Source organism: Xyrauchen texanus, chromosome 9, assembly GCF_025860055.1.
Source record: "Xyrauchen texanus isolate HMW12.3.18 chromosome 9, RBS_HiC_50CHRs, whole genome shotgun sequence".
NCBI lineage: Eukaryota > Metazoa > Chordata > Actinopteri > Cypriniformes > Catostomidae > Xyrauchen > Xyrauchen texanus.
Window position 1 is genome coordinate 12,738,076 of NC_068284.1, and position 23,453 is coordinate 12,761,528.

Below are 23,453 nucleotides of genomic sequence, written 5' to 3' on the forward strand. Positions count from 1 at the left end.
GATATTTCCATAATATAACATAATGCTGGATAAAAGTAAATATAATTTGGTAGATGACTCAATAGACCAAAGGATCCCTGCTGATACTGAAGGGCAGTTCCAGCATGGGCTCACGTTCGAGGTGAAGGTGCGTATTAAAAAGACAACCATTTGTTTATTTTGTGGCTCACAATTTACATTAGTGTACACGTTACCATGTAATTACGTTATAAGTATAGTGCAATAGCCTACTAATGAACAACATGTACTGTGTAATTATTTTGTGGAACAGCTTCTAATTGAACTTTATCATTGCAATCGTTTTTATTGTTTTTTTAATTTTTTTTATTCTTGTGTAATATGTTTAACATGGACAATAACAGTGTGATTAAAGGGCAAACTACCTTTTCATTTGAATCTCACCTGTTGCACCTGCTTAAATGCGATTATCATTGGCATTTCATAGAATGTAATAATTTGATCATATTTTAGTGTATTTGATCTTCTTGTGTGTTTGTTATTTATTCTAACATCCTCTGCTACAGTTCATCGGGAGTCTGGATATTGTGAGACCTAAAAGCAGGATTGAAATATTGGCTGCTATGAGACGAATACGGGTAAGGGTTCCAGAATTTAACAGATGAAATAATCCTTCGCCAGATATCACACATACATCTCTGAGATTGTTGTAGATCTTTTCTTCTGGAAAGCATCACAATCTAATAAGCATCTGCTAACAATCTAAATCATAAATGTCTCAAAGACATCTGCTGAATGTCTTATTGACATCCGAGAAGAAATGTCTTATAGATGTATTGCAGATGAGCAAATAACCTAAAAACTACATCTTCCAGATGTAAACACACATATCAAATAGACATCTGAGTGATGCAATATGTGTGCTATTAGGGTCATAATGCAAACATTTGATGACCATTTGAAAAAGTAATGTATAAATAGCATATCTTATGCAAGATCTGACTTATACTCTGTTTAAAGTTCCAGTGTGATCGAATGAGGATAAAACTGACATGTTCAGTGAGACACATCACCGTTTACTCCTAGTGACATGTGTCTCCTGTGACCACTTGTATTCAGATTTCGAGGGGATGATATCTAAGTGTTATAACAATGGCAAATCAGCTCTAATGAAGACTTCCATTTGAACCAAAACCTTACACCGAAACTTAACTCAAATTTTAACACTATTCTTTTGCTGCTTTGCAAGCACTATTATTTATTTTAGGAAATGTAGTCTTTAAAATGTTAATACTTAAAAATCAAATACCCGCAGTGTGTGGTTTTAAAACTAACACTACTGGGCCAAACAAATGGGCCAAGCCCAAAATGGCAAAACATTAAGCTTTTAATGGTCTCCATAACAAGTCCTGGTACACTTGTGTGCCAACATTTGCTCGTTAACGTAAGATGCAGTGAACTGTTTGGGAAAAAGCTGGAAACAGGGAAATTCACTCTTGTATGCAAAGGTAAAATCATGATAATGATTACAATGTTAGATATGAAATATCAAACTAACACATGTATGGGTGTACAAAAGTTTCCAAAAATATCTTCAGGGATGATTTTTTATTTATTTTTTCTTAAAAGATTAGTCACTAGTTGCTGATCTGCCATTCCTGATGCATCCCATTAAAGTCTGATAACAAGCTCATAAACGGAACCAGGAGCGATAGAGCAGAGAGAGATATACAATATGCAGTCTTGTGAGTCCCAAGGAAAATAAGTTAGTAAATCTGCTCCAAATAAAAGCAAAATATCACGCAAGGATTGCTGTGAGAATCTAAATAGCTGGTCTGTGTCAGACCGTCTGTAGCTATTCTGAAGTTTGCAAGACCCAAAAGGCAGAGAAGATCCCTATTTCTCTATCAGCTGTTAAGAGAATAGGTCAAATCTTTAAAACAACAGGTGATGTTGCTAGAAAGAAAGGATCTGGAAGGCCAAAAGCATATTCATGCAGGGATGACCATCTGTTGAAATTTACAGTTCTCAAAGACAGGAAAAAAGTTTACAAAAACTGTCAGCAGAATTCAAGACCTCAGAAAACAAGACTTTTCGAGAAGAACAATAACCAGAAGTTTAGCTAATGTCTAGAATATGTGTTAAAAAGCCATTGTTGTCTCAGAAAACTTCAAAGACAGATTTACATTTTTGGCAGAATATGGAAAAGTTGATTCAGAGTTGTGTGGTGTGATGAATCACGATTTGAGTTGCTTGCTGATGCTCCAGAAAGGTGTTTTCGAAGATCTGGTGAGAAATACAATAGTGAATGCATCTCTACCACAGTGAAGCATGGAGGAAGAAGTGTCATGGTGTGGGGAGCCTTTTCAGCTGCTGGTACTGGTGAGCTGCTTCACTGTGAAAGTCAATTAATACTTTGGAGTACAGGAGAATATTGCCGAAAGACTTGCTTCCCACAATTGAAAAGTTGTTTTCTGATGAGGAACATTCTCAGAGGCTGCACAAAATGCTTAGCACAGCCTATGTAACACTGATCCATCTTCAAAGCAGACCAATAGATTAGATGATAATATGTAAGAAATAATTGATGACATGGCATTGAATTATTGAAAATGAATGCACACCTGTGGTGCACAAAGCTCATTGCTTTTTTGTTATCCTACAAACGGTTGAATGATCTGGTCCTGTAAGCTAATGGTATATTTTACCTTATTATTTTACACATAGCAAAATTCTGAGAGATTCTCAATGCATGCATATGGGGATTTAGGTACTGAATGCCATCTTTAGTCTAGACTTAAACTGAGAGAGTGAAATAAAACACATTATTCCATGGGGTATGAGGACATTTATTTGTCAAAGGTCTTTATGAAGTAAATTTCCTCTGTAGGCTTGGACATGGTAGGGCAACATAAGCTTAATGGATTGACTATTTGCACTAGGTGTAAACAGCACATTCCACACAGACACTATTTGCACTCCAGTAGTCCGGTGGAAACACAGAAATTGAAGACAAACTGTGGCCCTAGTGTCGCTGCAGTGTGTAATGTAATGATGGTGTGGATGTGCTTTTGTTGTGCGGATGACCAGGGTCCATTTCTGCCTTTTGTCCCTCTTTTTCCCCTCCCATTTTCGGTCTCCACTATTAATATTTAATTTAATATTACTTATAATTATAAATACATTATAAGGTTCATTGCAGTGATTTGGTTACAGTGAAGGTTGGGGAGTTGAGAGAAAGTTTTGATCTGGGTAAAAATTGCCATTATTTTACAATAGTAATATAATATATAATATATGTGTTTTGGTAGAAGCCATAGTTTTAATGCAATTAACCTAGTGTTACTACTGTAATATGGTTATTATAGTAACCATGTTTGATTATGTTGTAACTGATTTTTCTACAGAATCCAATGGTGATACTATGGTTACTGTTGTTAAACCTTGGTTGATTTATGTAAAGGAAGGTTAGGATTAGGTTTAGGGGTAGGGGTTGTCTGTGGGACTCTAAAAACATGCTGCAGTGATACCCCTGTACTGTGTTTTAGTTTTTAATTAGGGGTGTAAATAGTATCTATATCTAACACTATTTGAACTTAGTGCAAAGAAGATGCGTTTTGGATGCCTAAACTTAAACTTTATGGGCTTTAACATTTTTGCTAACATTAGTATGAGTGAATGGTTACAGAATTTTCATTTTTAGGTTAACTTTTAGAATTAATAGACCCCAAGATATTGTACTATTGCACAGGAAGGCATGGGGTTAATCAGGTAGAAATTAAGAAGTTTGTCGTTTTCCAAGCAAACCCATTATTTTTTCATCTCTTTTATGCAGGTTAGTATGTCTGTACTTATGACTTTGAGATTGCACCAGTGTGCTGGCAGCAGCTGCAGCACAGTTTTGATTAAATGACCCTGCTCCATTAAAGAGAAAATGTCTCTGCAGTGTTTGGACAGATTTACCCAAATTTCTCTTTTGGGACGTTTTTCTGTTGAATTTCAACCAATAAAGCCAATAGCTGTGTTTCATAGTCCTAAGCAAATAGAATCGCTCTTTTCGGATGTCATCCTCTACTTTCGTCATGTTTTGGTTAGAACTGAGAGCTGTAGGGGAAACATGCCTCTTAGAAACAAGCTCGCTCTGTGTAAGCTGGGCATGCTAGCATTAATCAAAGCTTCAGATGAAAGTTTAGAGTCCTTTCAGCTACACTTCAGTATGTATGGTGCATTGCCTTTAATCCCATTCCTGTGGATTTCTGTTTATATCCTTGTCTTTGATTACTCCTCTGGGGAATCTAATAGAGTTATTTTTGTTTGTGGTTGATAGCTTGATATATCTGAGCTTATCTTTGCAGTAGAGATTTCAGTAAGTTCTCAAGAGCTCTTCTTCTTCTTCTTCATTCCTTAAGTTGATGTAACCGAACATATACAGGTTGAAGTGTTCATAGTAAAGAATATTTCAGACATGACAGGAAAAAAAAATTAGATGTAGCACATTTTAAGTTGCCTTACAAAACATCTTTACAGTTTGTGTGATGATTCACATTTTTTCTGTTTACATTTGTCATTGTGTCATTTTCAGTATGAGTTCAAAATAAAGAACATCAAGAAGAAGAAAGTGAACCTTATCGTGTCAGTGGATGGTGTCAATGTGGTTTTGCGGAAAAAGAAAAAGGTGAGCCTTTCGGTTGAATTCAAGAACATCCAATTACAGTTGCATTTTAATAATTAATTAATAGTACCATTTTTAATTAAAAATCTGTGCTAAATACTTGACTTAGAAATATGGATACAACTGGGATGAAAGCCAAATGACACTGGCCCAGGACCCAATTTTCAGGTAATTAAACATTTTAATAATACCTTTATTAGACTAGTTGTTGTTGTTTATTATTATCACTGGAGGCATGGTCTGTGGGGGTTTAATGACCTTTTTTTATTGTGCAGGCGCATGTCAGATGAAGATAATCTGACTGTGGGTGCAAAACCACAATATCTTCAAAAGCCCCATAGTAACAGTAACTTGTGTTCAGTTCACATAAGCAGAGAATGGTTAGCAGTGACATCGTTAGTTTAATCATTTGGCTTAATTATATAAAAAAAACTAGACTGTGGTTGTATTATCATTCTGAAATAAATGCATTTATTTTAGCCGATGCATTGTTTTTAAAGCAGAAACATATACTGTACTGTTGAAATTTTATACTATTAGATAGCATTGTAAATATATAAGATTTCAAATTTTTATTCATTCATAACATGTAATGAGCACAAAGGCATCGGTTGTCCTGTGATGAATGCCTAGTGACATACCAAAGGGACTGAGTGAATGAAGGTCTGTGAAGAGCATGCTGCCCATGTTGTCATGGTGATAAGACAGTTTTTAAGGTCAATCATGGCAGCTCATTCATATTTTTTTTTCTGAATTTTTTCCAGAATATTTTATGTCTCACATGACTCACAGGACCTGAAGATATTCAGTTATATAGCAAGAGACAAGAAAAGCAGCATGTTCCGCTGCAATGTCTTCAAATCAAAGAGGAAGGTAAACATACAGTAACATCAGTTATTGCCTTCTGGATATTTGATCATATTCTAAACCTTTATTTAATTCAAGTCAAATATGTTAATGTTATCGATTGATTGCCCAGACATTGACCTTGCGTACTTTCACGTGATTCATTACCCACCCCGTCTCCTCCCCAAAATAACCATATATGGAGTGTACAACGCCTGTTTTTACTATGCATATCCTCATCTGCATACAATTACCATATGCATTTCACCGTCCAAACACGTGATTACTGCGTTAAATGAGAGATAAGACTGTAAATGTCACATGTGCCCAAAGGTTAGGTGCTGCACCATGAAGAAACATTATTTATTAAGATATTAACTTGTTTTCAAAGAATATATCTTGAATATCCCTTGGCAAAATGTTTTTATCTTTGCAGACATAAATCTAACCAAGGCAATTTTGCTTCTCAGAAAACCTTTTAAATCATTTTAAAGGTGTTTTTGTTGAGAAATAAATATTTAGTACTGGAAACAAAATGAAAATTATAAAAATATGTGCAGCATTGTCTGATATCATTGGTTTACTAAGATTTTATATTTTACTGGTATTTTATATAAAAAAAAAAAAAAACAGCTGAATGGAAAATTCAACATTTCATCATGTTTTTATTAGACTAGAACTTCATTGCGATGAGGGCGGGATGAAGTGGAGCAGGCAGCACATTTGGTGCGTATTTTATGTGCATTGCTGTACCTGTTTGCAGCTGTACAATACGGTTTCTGATGGGACATGTCTCTTCAATGGACCATTCGACTACTAAATGTGGCCAGCAGTGCCTGTCTTATGTCTGATTTACCAAGCCATTTCACGTCAGTCAGAGTCAAGTGCGCATCGCATTACAGATAATCTTTATTCAAATGCTATAGCCTACTAATCTCAGTACATGATTTTAATAGAACAGAAAATATCTCAAACTAAGAAATCTTTGCTGTCATCTTTAGTTACTGTATGCTCCTTCTCTATGACGACACAGGAAAGTTCTCCAAACGCAGCACATTACAAACCAACATTTCCCTTTTACAGCTTATATTTAAATGCCTTCAATGATGACTATTGGCTTGATAATGATTACATCTGTTTCAAGTGCTTAACTACATCCTTTTGTTTTATTCTAAATGTGAACTAAATGTAAATCAGAGTTTATAACCAGTCTGTTTAGCTCATTATTTGTGCAGCAGAAGTCGCCAAATCACACACATCACTAAGATTGAGTACGCACAGTCAAGAGTGTCCAGACAGTGTGCACATATTTATGCAAAGTTTATTTTTTATAAATCCTGATATGTGCGTGGAAAGTTGCATATGCACAAAATTGGCATTGAAATGTGCGTATGCAATTTTCCACGCACATATCGGGATTTATAAAAAATGAACTTAGCGTAAATATGTAACGTTTATATATCAGGTCCCTGAAACGTATTATAAGGTTGAGAGTCATCAGTTTAAAATCACTCTTTAACCCTGTAAATCCTGACATATGAAAGAATTGTCAGAAAATGTTACATTTTTATACATTAAACTGCTTTTAGTACCATTAGACAATACTTCGATACACACTATCATTTACTGAAATGTTTATTAAATCAATTGATTCACTTGATACAGAGCTCCGAAAAGCTTTCTGTTTACCATAATTATGTGGAATAGTATGACATCGAACACTAATCTCACCCACAGTAACAAAAAAAAAACATGTTTAACATAAAACAACATAATTAGCATTAAACAGAACGTAAAACATAACTATAACCCCCAATATCTTTTAAATGTTAATTAATAACACCCCCATACATTCCCCAAAACCTGCACAGATCTACCTCATTAATTATGCTAGTAAGGACTATAATTCAATGTAGCTTTAGCATTTGATATTCATTTAAATAGGTAAACATGCCATTTTGCCCTTTTGCACCAAAAAAGTGTCTGATGTCTGATCAATCCATATAACCAATGATCACAAAATCCCCGGAATCTAAATAAAGATGCAAGCAGAATGGCTGTCACTGCCATTCTGTGTTGTTTGTAGACTAGTGTTGAACCATAAGGAGATGTTCCGTTATACACAAGTCCAGATGTTTATGTAAGTAGTTATAACTTGACTTGATAAGCATGATATGACTTATTTGATACCATTTGCACAGTGTTATCAAGCTTATCAAGTAAAATAATGGTTGTGTTTCATGTTATTCTTTCAAGAGGGAAATTTGACTTAATTCACAAAATTAGACAAGATTGTCCGAACTCGCGTCCATGGGGCTGGCAACCCAGGAACCTAGACTCAAAGCCAAATGAGGTTGGGTTACAGGGTTTCTTAGATGCGGCAGCAGCAAAGGACATTTTACCCCAGGGTTTGGGGGGGTGGGGTTGGGCTGCTGACTAGGCTAATTGTTGCAGGGTTTAGGTCAGGCAGCATTGTGGTAAAAACAACCAGTAGTCAGGCCCGTGCAGGCCGTAGAGTGGGTGCCTGGTGGGGCGCGGATTTTCTGGGAAGGCACTATTTAAAAGCCTCATCCTCCCTCTATTTGTTGTCGCAGCGCTGCTGCATGAGGGTGACAGCCGGACCAAAATGAGCTTGTACAGTTTCCACTGGGGTTCCTGCAATCACCTCTTCTCGCTGTTTGGCAGACCGGAGTGATTCACCATGACGATTTCCTTCCACAACGTGAGAGCCCTTCTCAAAATGTTTACCCATATCTTCCATCAGTTCAGCCTTGTATGCTGAAAAAAGGGAGGAAACATTCATAGTTCGAACGGCGAGAGCTGACGCTCTGTACGAGCCCTGAAAAATGAAGGTAAAGAAGCGGTCCATCTTGTAAGGGAGGGTAGGCTTTGGGGGGGCAAGCAACCCCCCCCACGAGGGGTTAAGGTGTCTGGCTATTGACAGTTGATGGTGGGGGGACACCTATACCGAGTGCTGCCATATCCTTCACCTCCATGCCAGAGAGACCATGCTTAAGATCAAGCGGGTATCTCCAATAGTGATTCATGTGCTTAGCGCACGTTGGAAGAGCTGTTTTCTCGGTTCAGGCAGCGGCCCCAACAGTTTTCCATCATAATCATCCCTCTCCTGATCTGCAGCATTTTGGAGGGCCAGCCATTCGATGTTGAGCCAAGCGGCCGCTCGCTCACACACCTCGAGGAGGATGGCATGCGCAAACACCACCAAACCGCTGACTGGCTGAGCCAGGGCCGACAGGATGGCCTCCTCATCCTCCGAACACTCCAACACAGCGTTGTCATCTTCTGCAGAGTTGGGAGGCTTGTACTCATACAAAGAAACTCTGGGTGGGAAGTTTCTTAGAGTAAAGAAGCCTCAGTTTGATTGGCCCAACTGAAAGAAAGTCTCGGGGGCCCCCAGAGTTGCAGCGTCATCTGCATTTCCCCCATCCGAGTCATCATGCTCGAGTTTGCTGCCTTGAGTAGCAGCTACTTTGAGCCTCCTGCGCAGGAGTTTCCTTGGCAAGTATATACAATGGCTACAATTTTCAGGGAAGGATAGAGATTCCTCCGCCTGTTTGAATCCCATGCACACAAGATGACAACACTGTGTTGGAGTGTTCGGAGGATGAGGATGGGAATCTCTTGCTGCGATAAGCGCCGCCATAAGGCCAGCGAACGTGTGTGGCTTGCAGGCTGAATAAAACAGCAAACTGACCAGAACTCCTTTGGTGGTCACGCCTGGTGAAGGCTGATCCATAGATGTGTCCTTCTACAGACTGTTGAGTGAGAGCTAAATGTGAAAGCCAGTCGAGCTGTGAGTATTCTGCATAGATGACGTGAGAAGCGAATGTCAACTGAGGAAAGTAGCATGTCCAGGTCCTTTTAAACCCTCAGGTAATGGCGCAGCATTACAGCAAAATTGAACACGTGCTCCTGTCTGTCATGGCAGACTTGGTCCATTTGGATACTTCTGCAAAGGTCACACGTGTATGCCCTACCCAGAGGTGGATCTCGAACATGAGATGATGAAAGAGAATGTAAAGTTTTCAATAGAGCTTCAGTGAACCTGCCTGTATGCATTTTTTCCCGCACACAGTATACTAAACATACATTTTCAAAATAATGGACAACTTTTTTCAAGACAATTCTCAATTATTCTTAAATATACATATTATTTCTAGTAGGAGATTTTTAATTATAAACAGTGATCTCTGGTTTCTTTCAGCCTTTTTCTATATGGAAGAAAACTAGTGATGTATAAGTTGGTCGATTTTAGTCTTTTTGGCTTGGATTTTGTTCACCGCATCAGGGACCATCTAAAATGAAATAATCCATCACTTTAATGTGGAATAGACTTATGAATGTAATGCTCCCTCTCTCTTGCTCTCTTTTATATCTTTCGCTCTCTTTGATAAATTTCTCTTACTCTGTGATGTGAATTAATTCTTCTGTCTCTCCCTAACATAGCTTTTCTGTCACATACCTTATGAACACCTACGGATGTTTACTTGCATGTTGAAAAGCAGTGTTGACATTTTCAATACACCTCAGTCGCTTAAAGATCTAATGTCTTTCTCTCAGAGCCAGGCTATGAGGATTGTGCGAACAGTGGGCCAGGCATTTGAGGTGTGCCATAAACAAAGTCTAGACAATGCTGACGGTGAGAAGATATTGAGTGACCTTAACTCACAATTGATTGCATCAGATATAAACCACATATCATCATAAGCTCATCAATTATTATTTTTTTTATTTTTTTTGTAGGGGACAAATTTGACTAGCAACAGTAGGTCATCAACATCATAATCATTCTCTTTGTCATCATCATCATCATTATCATCATAAATATAGTTGCACGGCATCTTTATTTCTTTGAAGTTATGTACTGTAACTAATGTGTTCAAGGAAATATTGTCTTTGGAGGTATGATTTTTACATTTGAAGTCAGAAGTCATTAAAACTCATTTTTTAACCACTCCACAGATTTAATATTAGCAAACTATAGTTTTGCCAATTTGTTTAGGACATCTTCTTTGTGCATGACACAAGTAATTTTTCCAACAGGTTGTTTCACTTTTAATTGACTATACCACAATTGCAGTGGGTCAGAAGTTTACACTAGAGTTAACTGTGCCTTTAAGCAGCTAAGAAAATTCCAGAAAATTATGTCAAGCCTTTAGACAATTAGCCAATTAGCTTCTTATAGGTGGTCTACTGAATTGGAGGTGTACCTGTGGATATATTTTAAGGCCTACCTTAAAAAAAATGCCTCTTTACTTGACATCATGGGAAAATCAAAAGAAATCAGCTTGTGGAGGCCCACCAATCAGAAAAAAAATGGTGGGCCTCCACAAGTCTGGTTCATCCTTGTGAACAATTTCCAAATGCCTGAAGGTACCACGTTCATCTGTACAAACAATAGTACCCAAGTATAAACACCATGGGACCATGCAGCCGTCATACCACTCAGGAAGGATACGCATTCTTTCTCATAGAGATGAACGTAGTTTGGTGCGAAAAGTGCAAATCAATATCAGAACAACAGCAAAAGACCTTGTGAAGATGCTGGAGGAAACCAGTAGACAAGTATCTATATCCACAGTAAAACAAGTCCTAGATCGACATAACCTGAAAGGCTGCTCAGCAAGTAAGAAGCCACTGCTCCAAGACCACCATAAAAAGCCAGACTACAGTTTGCAAGTACACATGGGGATAAAGATCTTACTTTTTGGAGAAATATCCTCTGGTCTTATTAAACAATAATTGAACTGTTTGACCATAATGACCATCATTATGTTTGGAGGAAAAAGGGTGAGGCTTGCAAGCCGAAGAATACCATCCCAACCTTGAAGCATGTGGGGGTACTTTGCTGCTGGAGGGACTGGTGCACTTCACATAGATGGCATCATGAAGAAGGAAAATGATGTGGATATACTGAAGCAACATCTCAAGACATCAGCTAGGAAGTTAAAGCTTGGTCGCAAATGGGTCTTCAAAATGGACAATAACCCCAAGCATACCTCCAAGGTCAACAAAGTCAAGGTATTTGAGTGGCCATCACAAAGCCCTGACATCATTCTGATAATTTGTGGGCAGAACTGAAAAAGTTCTGACTCCGTTACACCAGTTCTGTCTGTAGGAATGGGCCAAAATTCCAGTAACTTATTGTGAGAGGCTTGTGGAAGGCTAACCAAAACGTTTGACCCAAGTAAAACCATTTAAAGGCAATGCTACCAAATACTAACTAAGTGTATGTAAACTTCTGACCCACTAGGAATGTTATAAAAGAAAAAAAAAGCTGAAAATATAATTCTCTCTACTTTTATTCTGACATTTCACATTCTTAAAATAAAGTAGTGATCATAATTGACCTTAGACAGGGAAGGTTTTCTACGATTAAATGTGGAATTGTGAAAAACTGAGTTTAAATGTATTTGGCTGAGGTGTATGTACAACACCAATTCCCAAAAAGTTGGGACAGTATGAAAAATGTTAATAAAAACAAAAATGAGGGATTTGTAAATTGTATTCACCCTTTGCTATATTTGAAGCACTACAGCTACACATTATATGATTACATTGTAGCTTGTGAATTATTATTTTTTTTTTTTAAATGTACAGTAATTTTAAATCAGATGATTGCAACACACTCCAAAGTTGGGACAGCCGATTGTTTACCAATGTGAAACATCACTATTTCTTCTATTTGGGCACTAGAAAGTGGAATTTTACCCTATTCATCCATTATTCAGGTCTTCAGCAGTACAACTGTACAGGGTATTCGTTGCCGTATGGTGTGCTTCATAATGCGCTACACATTCTCAACTGGAGACAGGTCAGGACTGTAGGCAGGCCAATCTAGCACCCACACCCACAGCCATGCACTTGAAATCTGGGCAGTATGTGGTTTGAAGTTGTCCTGCTGGAAAATGCAGGGACATCCCTGAAAAAGACTGGATGGCAGTATATGTTGCTCCAAAAGTTGTACATATCTGTCTGCATTCATGATGTTCTCACAGATGTGTGAGTTACCCGTGATATGGCACTGACAACATGCCTGGTCCGTGCAGACACTGGATTTTGGACCTGACGCTAATAACAGCTTAGATGGCACTTTTAATCTTTCGACCCATCGAAAAATGTCCCACTGTTCTACTTTCCACTAGCGCTTCTGGACAGTGTAGATGTAGGGCTTCTGCTTTGAATAGTAAAATCTTAACTTGCATTTGTGGATGCAGCGGTGAGTGGTGTTGACTAACAAAGGTTTACTAAAGTTATCCCAAGCCCATGTTCATGATATCCATTACATATGAATGCCATTTTTTAAGACAGTGACATCTGAGGGATCAGAGATCACGCGCATAAAGAAGTGGTTTTCGTCTTGCCCTTTACGCACTAAGATTTGACCAGATTCCTTGAATCTTTTAAATATATTGTGCACTGTAATGGGTAAATGTCCAAAATCCTTCCAATTTGTCTTTGGGGAACATTGTTCTCAAAGTGCTGGATTATTTGCTGAAGTATCTGTTGGCAAATTGACATGTCTTGAATGATCCATGCTCTTGAAGGACTAGGCTGTTTTTGGAGGTTTCTTATATACTATGACACAATTGCCTCACCTGTTTAACATCTCCTGTTTCACATCGCCTTGTTACTTCAACTCGTCAAATTGTTATTAGTCTTAAATTAGTCTCAACTTTTTGGAGTGTGTTGCAATCATCTGATTTGAAAGTACTGTACATAAAAAAAAAAATAAAATGAAATTCACAAAGTTAAACATCATATAATGTTTAGTTGTAGTGCTTTCAATATAGCAAAGGGTGAATATAATTTACAGATCACTCATTTTTGTTTTATTGTAATTTTGCATTCTGCATTCATCCAACGTTTTTGGAATTAGGGTTATAGATTTCTGACTTCAACTGTATGTATCTATCTATATTACATGTGGTGAAATTACCTCATGCATCGTCTGAAAATCACCTTGACACTATGTAGTTAAAAGTTGTGGCAAAAATGGACCAAAAAAGTAGAAAAGTGTCTTTTTCACATTTCACAAGTTTCACATTTAGCTGGAATTCAATTACCCTTAAACATCCTACCAAATAACTTATAAATGAAGTTACTTCCAAGATGCGCTGTATGTTTGGTATGTTTGATGACATAAAAATAGCTACAATCAATAGATCTATCTACATATACTTTATTTGTAAAGTTGTTTTTATCCTCATCCTTGTGCATTATTCATTTAAATTTGATCTAAATTTGCAGCATGGCTGGTAAAAGGAGAGGAAGAGAAAAGCAAAGAGGAGATTGCAACTTCTGGCAATACCACTGAGAGATCAGACAATGCGTTCCCGGAAAAAGACGAAAAGGTAAAATGCTCTTCCTGACATTAAAGTTAATATGTGAACATGCTGCATCCTCCCACTGAAAATCAGAAAGTAAATGATGTCAAGTTGTCAAATTTGTTTTCCTGATAATTTAGATTCTGTTCGTGTTCACTCTATTTTATGGTACTATTTACCATAAAAATTTAAACTTTCGCTTTTTAGAAGGAATCTATTAATGAGGATACTGAAGTTCTGAAGGAATGTCTTTGCAAATGTAGCCCATGTTTGTGCACAAGAATGACAAAAATGGATTTTACCTCTTGTCTGTTATTTATAGATGCTTCAGTTCGCTGATCCCACATGGTTTTATAGGGCAAAAATTAGGCCATGATCACAATTATAGGGCTTAAAAGATGGATGGATAATTATCAGCCAGTTGTCTGAGGTTCAGTTAAAATATTCTTTAGAATCATACAATAAGGATTTTTCAAATTCCTTTTTTTTTCCATTAAAGCTATGTTTCTATGTTTTATATAAATGTATGTTAATTTCAAATAAGTCTGCTTTTAGTTACAGCCAGCTACAGTAAGACGGGATTACTAATCAAGTATACATTTTATAAAACACATTTTAGTTTCTTCCAGAGTTTCATCTTAACTTTAATGAATAAGTTATGAAAGATGTCACTGCTTACACATATTAGATCTCTGGGGATTTGTTGGCAAATGGTTGTGCTATCACTGTGTTTAAAGCTTTCATGTATTTGTAATGGTTTAAAAATGAAGTGCTTTGATATGACTGAAGTTGTTTACTGATCATTTCTCACTTTTAGCAAACATTTTAGGCCAGTTTTTTCACTTTCTTAAAAAGTTCCAATGGGCTTAAGGGTTTCATAAGTCTGCATGAGTTTTTTTCAGTTTTTAGTGGAGTTTCTTATAAACAAACCTTTAGGCTAAGTCAACATGAATATAAAATTACCTATTTACTTTTTAATACACATAACTGGTCTTATTTTGCACAATTCGTCAGTGCACGTAAAAAAAAAAAAAAATGTATCTTCAAAATCAAAATTTGTTTAAAATGCAATAACTTGCACCAAAATGACATTTCTTTTCTGCTGACATCACCTAGGCCAGTGATGGGACCCAGGGGGGACATAAGTGGTAGTGAAAAGAATTGGATTTAGCTTTTGTTTAACCTATAAAAAAGAATCGGTATTAGGGGTGAGTAAAAATATAGATGTTCCTAATATCGATCCTTAAAATCCCAAGATCAATCTTTAATATGAAAAGTTAAGCACCTTTCACTGCATGTTGCGAGTAAAGGTTTGGTTTAACTTGTTCTGTGTAATGTGTCCAAATACAAGATACATTTGTCATTGATAATGTCTCTTTTAATACCTTTTGGTTCTTTATTGTCAGTTGTTGATCAAAAACAGCAAAAAGAAACATTTAATTCTAATAAAGAAGCTGTGCAAACAAGGGCAGAGCTACGGGTGGGCCTGATTGACAGCCAGTCAGATACATGAAAATAAATTTTTGTGTTATAATAACAGATTTTTAACATTTAAATGATTCAATAATTATTTAAAATATGATTTTTTCCCCTTGTGTCACTACAATCGACACAACGTCGAGTGAGTGACGGAAGGGCTTCTTTCGAGAGCCTCGGATACCTCTGAATATGAGAAAAGGCGAACAGAATTTGCATGTCCCGACCCCGGACATACGGGAATAAAATGTGGGGATGTGCAGCTGTTCATTCAGATTCTTTCTTCGGAGCCGAGCGGATGTGTGATCAGCGAGCTGAGAAACTCACCTCTAGAGCGTTGCTGTTGGATCTACGGCGCATTACCTGCGGCTTTCTCCCTTCTCTGCACGCCAGTGCAGTCCATGCCCCTGGGTACATCAACAGCATTCTAAAAGTGCAATCATTTCTCTAAAAGAGTGAACACAATGGCGTTGAACGCATCTTTTTCAAGATGCCTTTCCGCCTTTTTGTTGTTCCTGGATTCGGCAGATATCTCTCTGCTTCTGACGGCCATAGGCGCTGCCTCATGTGTCTGGGTCGTGATCACACCGAGGCAGAGTATGTGGATGGTTCATGTACTCATTGCGAGAACTTGACCATGGCATCGTTGGCTTTCCTTCCTTAAAGGGAACGTCACTCCAGCCACCCCATGCGTTGCTCCTTCTTCCCACAGGAGTGAAGAGGACCTGGCTGGCGATGGAGGCGATTTGGGGAGTTCAGCTGGCGCGGTTTCACCGGTTAAATCCCCACAAACTTTTGCCCAGCAGTTTTCATTGGTGATAAAGCAGGCGGAGGCCATTCAACACATCATGCCTCTGCGCCATACTACCAGGCGAGCCCCGTCTGCTCGCAGAGGGTGTCCCCCAGCGGCAACAAGGAACCAACAGGTAGCTCCGCCTCAACCCAGCTCTCAGCCCCAGCATAGAGTTACCCACAGGAAGCGGACGCCCCCCGTCTCATGAACCTCTTCGAGGACCTGAAAAGCTCCCAAGCATTCCTGAGACGGACCACCCAAGGGACGAGATGTTCGCACAGGAGCTGGTAGCCAGACCACTCCTTCCCCCGGTGGAGGGCCAGGAGGAAAATCCTTGTTTTCCTTATTTTAATTTGTTGCACCCTCTTCGTGCTGCGGTACCCACAATAAGAGAGCGATTTCCTCATTCCTTGGGTCACCTAGCCAGTGCCTGCAAATGCCGTTCTCACGGCGTCCCGGCATCAAACTCATACAGGCAAAGTGGCACTATGGATGTTGAAACTTCACCTCCACACCCAAGACTGTACAATGTACTCAACCCTGACGAGTCCAGAGGACGCCTAACTAGGATCTCCACGGGAGCAAGGTAAGTGCTTTGAGTCTTTTCTCAGCACACATGCCTCAGGATGCAACTTTGCCTCCCGACACAACACTACCTGCTCCCCACTGCTGCGAAGCCCCACCAGGTACATCAAACGCGATCGTCCCCTTAGTGCCCCTCGCGCAGAGCTTGGATGCGTGGCTTACGCTTTCCAACCCATCGCGCTGGCTGACCAGGACCATCCGATTCGGCTACGCAATTCAGTTCGCCAAAAAATAAATAAATCCACAGCAACAGTGGTCTATTTGATTTGGGCACTGGAAATGGAAGTTGATCAGTGATTTGATTTGTGAATTATGCCTTAAATATTGCTTTTATGGTATTTAATTTTTTTCCATCCTTTTGTAGCTTGACAGCCCAAAGTAACAACTCACTTACATTATATGGCAAAAAGACATGATCAAGCGAATGTGAGGCTTTTTCAAATTTCTTCTCTTATGTTCCACTGAAGAAATAAAGTCATACAACATTAAAGGGAGTGAATAATCACCAAATGTTCTTTTTTTTGTAAAATATTCCTTTAAAGCTAATAAACAGAATATGACCCCGCTTTTTACACACAGGTGTGTGAAGACCCTGTGTTGGTGTCCTCCAGACTGGCGTCTCCTCTCTCCAGTCCTCTATCTGTGAGCCATCATGTGCAGCTGCTGCAGAGACAGTTACAGCAGCAGGAGCAGAGGAGTCAAGCTGCCTCTGCACAGGTCAGATCACATGTCATATTAAGTCATTATGTTTCCTGTGCCTAATCGGATTGCTGTCTATTGATTGTGGTCTACAATTATTGGTGTACAAAGTATATCAGTGACTGAGCTCTTATTTAATAAAACCATTCAGTGATGGAGTAATTTTTGTTTTTGCTTAGGTGGCTCTGCTGCAGCAGCAGCTGTCGGTGGAGTCCAGCGCCAGGATGGAGGCGCAAGCCAGAGTCCAGCAGCTCCTGCAGCAGAACACTGAACTTCTGCAGCATCTCTCTCTGTTGGTGAAACACATCCAAGATCTGGAGCTACGCACTCAACCACACAAAAATTCACCCTGTGAGTCTTGCTGCCTCAGTTTGCATTTAATTCCATTTGCATTTACACCTTTTTTGAATGTGGTCGGAATCCGTCCCTGTATGTGGTTTCAGTGATCTGATCACTATGCATCTTAGGTGCATTTACACTTGGCATTAATTGTGGTCAAGTGCTGTTCAATTGCATCAACACAAGTTAATACCAGGTTTAAATGGGGCCAATTGCTCATCAACAATGGGGAAGAAAATCTTGAAATCTTTTGATTTGTGTTGTGCTTTCTTGAAGGATGTGGAAGCTTTAATACTTGCTTAAGGTTTTTGTTTCAAAGTGACAGCTCCGTTTTGGAATATACAATATGATTTTGAACGTTATAGCCTTAAGGCGAGGCAACTACATTAAGATAAATTGCATGAATTGAGCTGGCATAGACTCCAAAAGTTGTTTGAAGTTGTTCAAAACCTGATAATCCATTTTATGCCAGCATGATTTGAGAATGTTCCAAAGAGCATCTTGTGTGCCTCAATGAAAGCAAAGAAATCTGACCATTGTGCACCCCAATGTATGTGCATGAAAATCAGCAAAAAGCATTTGAGTATGTGATATTGTTTCCCATGATTGTGTCTCCTGTGTAAACATATATGCTGCTTCAAATGCACCCTTCATGCCATTATTGCAGTCTTAAGATTTTATATAGGTTTTATTCATGTTTCCAATATGTTTCAATTTAGTGTGGAAGACATTTATTTGTATTTGTTATATAATGCATATGTGCTTTTTTTAATAAATACAGTTATATATAATAATTTATATAAAATTCATATTAAGGTTTATCGTTCAGATTATTATTTGTATACATCAATGCAGAATGGTTTTAGAGAGCATTGTGATGCATCTAGAATAAAACTTTCCCCCAGCTCTACTATCTATGTGTATCTGTAAATATCTCAACAAAGAGCTTCTAAACAAATGCATTCAAGAGCTTTTCCTTTCTTGTTCCCCCATGTCTGCAAGGTTAAGTTAGTTCTTGGTGTCACAGTCTGTGTTTTTTGTGAAAATATGTCTAAAGCTAATACCTCCAGCTTGATAAAGTAATGGCACCGTATAATTTAATGAAATCTGAATGACTATATCATTAACTATGCAATTATGTCACTTCCTCCCTTAAGTGGGATCTCAAGACAGCCTTTTGGAAATCACCCTGAGGGCGAACATGCCAGCTGTACCATGTGACCCCAGTCTCAACCCTCCCCCACCCGCTCGAGGGGGCTTTCCTCTCTCGAACAGCCTGGTTCGGCTGGACAGCTTCCGTTTCTTCACAGAACCTTCAGACCAGGAGAAGAAGAAGCCGGAGCAGGACCGTGACTCTGGTCAGGGTCAGGATGAAGATCATTCGGGTGATTGCTCTCCTCCAAGTAACCAATTCCTCAGAGCACTGGAGACTCCTGGGTTCAGAGAGTCTGGCATCGCTTCTGGATACGAGTCCAACACTGATGAAAGCGATGACAGGGACAGCTGGGGACAGTAACTGCATGCTTGTGTGTGTGAGGTCTGTGCCGGCTGAAAAGACAAGCTTAAACCAGCATGTATTTCCATACTGGTCCAGAATGGTTTGTGCAGGTCTGGTGCTGGTCTAGCTGGCAGGCCTGCATAGCCATGCTGCAAAACTTAAGAAGCTGTTTGACCACCATGGTCTTCCTGGTGAAGCTTATTGACCAAGAAAATCTTGCTGGTTAAGTTAGTTGGTAAACCTGGTGGGTCCACCAGCACATCAGCTTTCCAATCTGGTAACATCATCCAAAATACTAAATGGTTACCATAATGCTTGTCTTTTCAACTGGGGTAGCAGCTCTCAAAGTCATTTTTACATTTTAGCTTTTTTTTCTTTGCATTGAATGTTCACCTGTCAGAAAAAATTAAGTCTATTGTGTGTTTATACAAAAAATGAATTACTAATTGCAATCAGAAATATGCTTAACATCCTTTTGTGTTCATTGATACTAATACCTGCTAGTCCAGACAGTGTCCAGACAGGCTTCATCATACTTAATGTAAAAATCTATTACATAATGTCAATTCAAAATGCCAGAGTTCTTAGAAAATATTTTCTGCAAAGGTGAACTTAATCGTTTCACTGTTAAAAAGAAAATAAAGCACCTACATTTAATGTACTTTGGGCAATTAGTGGGAAATGAAGTAAATTGGGCCACTTTTTGCCAGTCATTTTGATTACAAAAGTGTCCCAATTTACCTGAATTCCCACTATTTGTCAAATGTACTAAATTTACTTTATTTAATATTTAAAATGATGTTCACTCACATGAGTTACAGACTCTGATTGAAAATGTTGTTTTATTCTACATGAGGCCCCCACATGGGGCTGCCATGTTGTGATCACATAGCCAGCAGAATACTACTCACTTTAACTCCGTAACCCTCTATTATCGTACACTTTTGGTTATGGAATAAATTATTAATATATTAAATTGATCATGAGCGACAAGTACATCTGAGAATAGAATATTTATAATAGGACATCAGTAACTGAAAACTTATAGCTGATAAGTGTCAGCATAAATTCTAAGAATATTGTCTAAGTAAGCAAATAAATATATATATATATACACACACACACACACACACTGGTGGCCAAAAGTTTGTAATAATGTGCAGATATTTCTGTTTCGGAAGGAAATTGGTACTTTAATTCACCAAAGTGGCATTCAACTGATCACAAAATATAGTCAGGACATTACTGATGTAAAAAACAGCTCCATCATTATTTGAAAAAAGCAAATTTTTTATTGAATCTATTGAGTTGTCACAGTATGCAATAGACTGGCATATCTTAAGGTCAATATTAGGTCATAAATGGCAAAAAAGAAACCAGTCAATCATTGTTTTGAGGAATGAAGGCTATACAATGCTTGAAATGGCCAAAAAACGGAAGATTTCATACAAAAATGTATGAACAAAGCTACTGGCTCTAACAAGGACAGAAAGAGATGTGGAAGGCCAGATGTACAACTAAACAAGAGGATAAGTACATCAGAGTCTCTAGTTTGAGAAACAGATGCCTTACATGTCCTCAGCTGAATTCTATTGAATTCTACCCGCTCAACACCAGTTTCATGTACAACAGTAAAGAGAAGACTCAGGGGTGCAGGCCTGATAAGAAGAACTGCAAAGAAAAAGCCACTTTTGAAACAAAAAAAAGAAAAAGAAAATGTTAGAGTGGGCAAAGAAACACAGACATTGGACAACAGATAATTGGAGAAGAGTGTGATGGATCTTAACCCCATTGAGCTTTTGTGGGATCAGCTAGACTGTAAGGTGCGTGAGAAGTGCACGACAAGACACATCTATGGCAAGTGCAACAGGAAGTGTGAGGTGAAATGTCACCTGAGTGTCTGGACAAACTGACAGCTAGAATACCAAGGATGTGCAAAGCTGCAATTGCTGCACATGGAGGATTTTTGATGAGAACTCTTTGAAGTAGTTTAAGACGTTCTGAAAAAAAATTCTAATTGTAATAGTCATTTTTCACGTTATTAATGTCATAACTATACATTCTGATCAGTTGAATGCCGCTTTGGTGAATAAAAGTACCAATAGTGCAAAATCTGTACATTATTCCAAACTATTGACTGCTAGTGTGTATGTATATATATATATATATATATATATATATATATATATATATATATATATATATATATATATATACATATATATTGAAAGCCTCAGTCACCATTCACTTTTACTGTATGTAAAAAGAAAAAAATATGTAATGAAAGTAGATAGGAACTGACACTATTAACTGCCTAACATCTCATTTTGTGTTCCACCAAAGAAACTAATACAGGAACATCATGAGTGTGATTCAATTATGACAACATTTGTATTTTTGGTTGAACAAACCAGTTAATGTATAACCAGTACATTAAAGGGATAGTTCACCCAAAACTGTAAATGTTCTCATCATTTACTCACCCTCATGCCATCACTGATGTAAATAACTTTCTTTATTTTGATGAACACAAGACAAAGATTTTTAGAAGAATATTTCAGCTCTATAGGTCCATACAGTGCCATTGAATGGTGGCCAGAACTTTGAAGGTCCAAAACACATATAAAGGCAGCATAAAAGTAATCCATAAGACTCCAGTGGTTAAATCTATATCTTCAGAAGTTATATTATAGGTGTGGGTGAGAAACAGATAAATATTTAAGTCATTTTTCACTATAAAATCTCCTCCCTGCCCAGTAGGTGACGATATCTACAAATAATGGGAATCACCAAAAACAAAAGAAGAATAATGTGAAAGTGAAAGTGGAGATTTATAGTAAAAAAAGGACTTAAGTAGTGATCTGTTTCTCACCCACACATATCATATCACTTCTGAAGATATAGATTTAACCACTGAAGTCTTATAGATTGCCTTTATGTGCTTTTGGAGCTTCCAAATTTTGGTACCCATTCACATGGATTGTGAGGACATAGAGAGATGAGATATTCTAAAAATCTTCATTAGTGTTAAGCAGAAGACAGAAAGTCATACACATCTGGGATTGTGTAAGTGTTAGTAAATGATGAGAGAATTACAATTTTTGGGTGAACTCTCCCTTTAATGCCTCCCCTAAATACATTAGTCTCAAGTCTTTATTTGCATTTGGAACTTTACAGCATGTGGATTGCTGTGCTACCAGCAGCGTATATGAAACTCATATAGTTTCTTCTTTTATGTAGTTGTCCTCCCTGAAAAAGACTAGGGCTTTGATTCACTTACAGTGCATCCAGAAAGTATTCACAGCACTTCACTTTTTCCACATTTTGTTATGTTACAGCCTTATTCCAAAATGGATTAAATTCATTATTTTCCTTAAAATTCTACAAACAATACCCCATAATGACAACGTGAAATAATTATTATTATTTTTTAAAATCTTTGCAAATTTATTAAAAATAAAAAATGAAAAAAATCACATGTACGCAAGTATTCACAGCCTTTGTTCAATACTTTGTTGAAGCACCTTTGGCACCAATTACAGCCTCATTTTGGAATAAGGCTGTAACATAACAAAATGTGGGAAAAGTAAAGCGCTGTGAATACTTTCCGGATGCACTTAAAGGAATGAATGGACAGCAATACCTTCATTTTTTTGTTATTTGTGTTAGTTTTTTAATTGTATGTGTTTCATGATATTGAAGCTCAATGTACAGTATGTGTTAAGTTGGTATTGATCAATTTGAAGGCCATTTTTATAGTTTGCTTTATTTGTTCGCCAGTGTTTTGATATGTAAGGCTTGACTACAATATGATATGTAGCAATGTTAAAAAGAGAGTGAATTGTCAAGACGTCAAACTCTTTTTGTGAAAGCATGATTGGCTGAGCAGCTTTAACTGTTACACATCTAAATATCCCTCTCCAGTGTAACTGTCTATATAAACATAAGTGAATTTATGTATCAATATCAAGAGTCACATCATTTGAATTGTAATATTCTTTTTCATTCTTTCTTTAATCTCTTTTTTCTGATTGAATTTTTTCTCTCTTTATTTCTTGGTATAAAAAAAAGTGTAGCAAGTAATATAAACACTGTGCTTTTTGTGCTAATAAAGCTACTGTACTGTAAACATTACTTTAGTTTTAAATAAAGTTGTAATTTATACAATATCTTGGTGATGGTAAATTACATTTTTGAACAACTAAGGGTTGTAATACTTTATTTTCCTATGTATTTCCC

General features: G+C 37.7%; 1 protein-coding gene across 1 annotated transcript; it reads left to right on the forward strand.

The window, feature by feature from the left end:
• Positions 1-23,441, forward strand: nos1apb (nitric oxide synthase 1 (neuronal) adaptor protein b). Its single transcript, XM_052134565.1, has 10 exons — positions 1-127; positions 525-596; positions 4,541-4,633; positions 4,740-4,798; positions 5,395-5,503; positions 10,058-10,136; positions 13,748-13,851; positions 17,258-17,395; positions 17,557-17,728; positions 18,874-23,441. The coding sequence occupies exons 1-10, from the start codon at positions 23-25 to the stop codon at positions 19,230-19,232; spliced, it is 1,290 nt and encodes a 429-aa protein (XP_051990525.1). The 5' UTR covers positions 1-22; the 3' UTR covers positions 19,233-23,441.
• Positions 23,442-23,453: the final 12 nt, after the last annotated feature.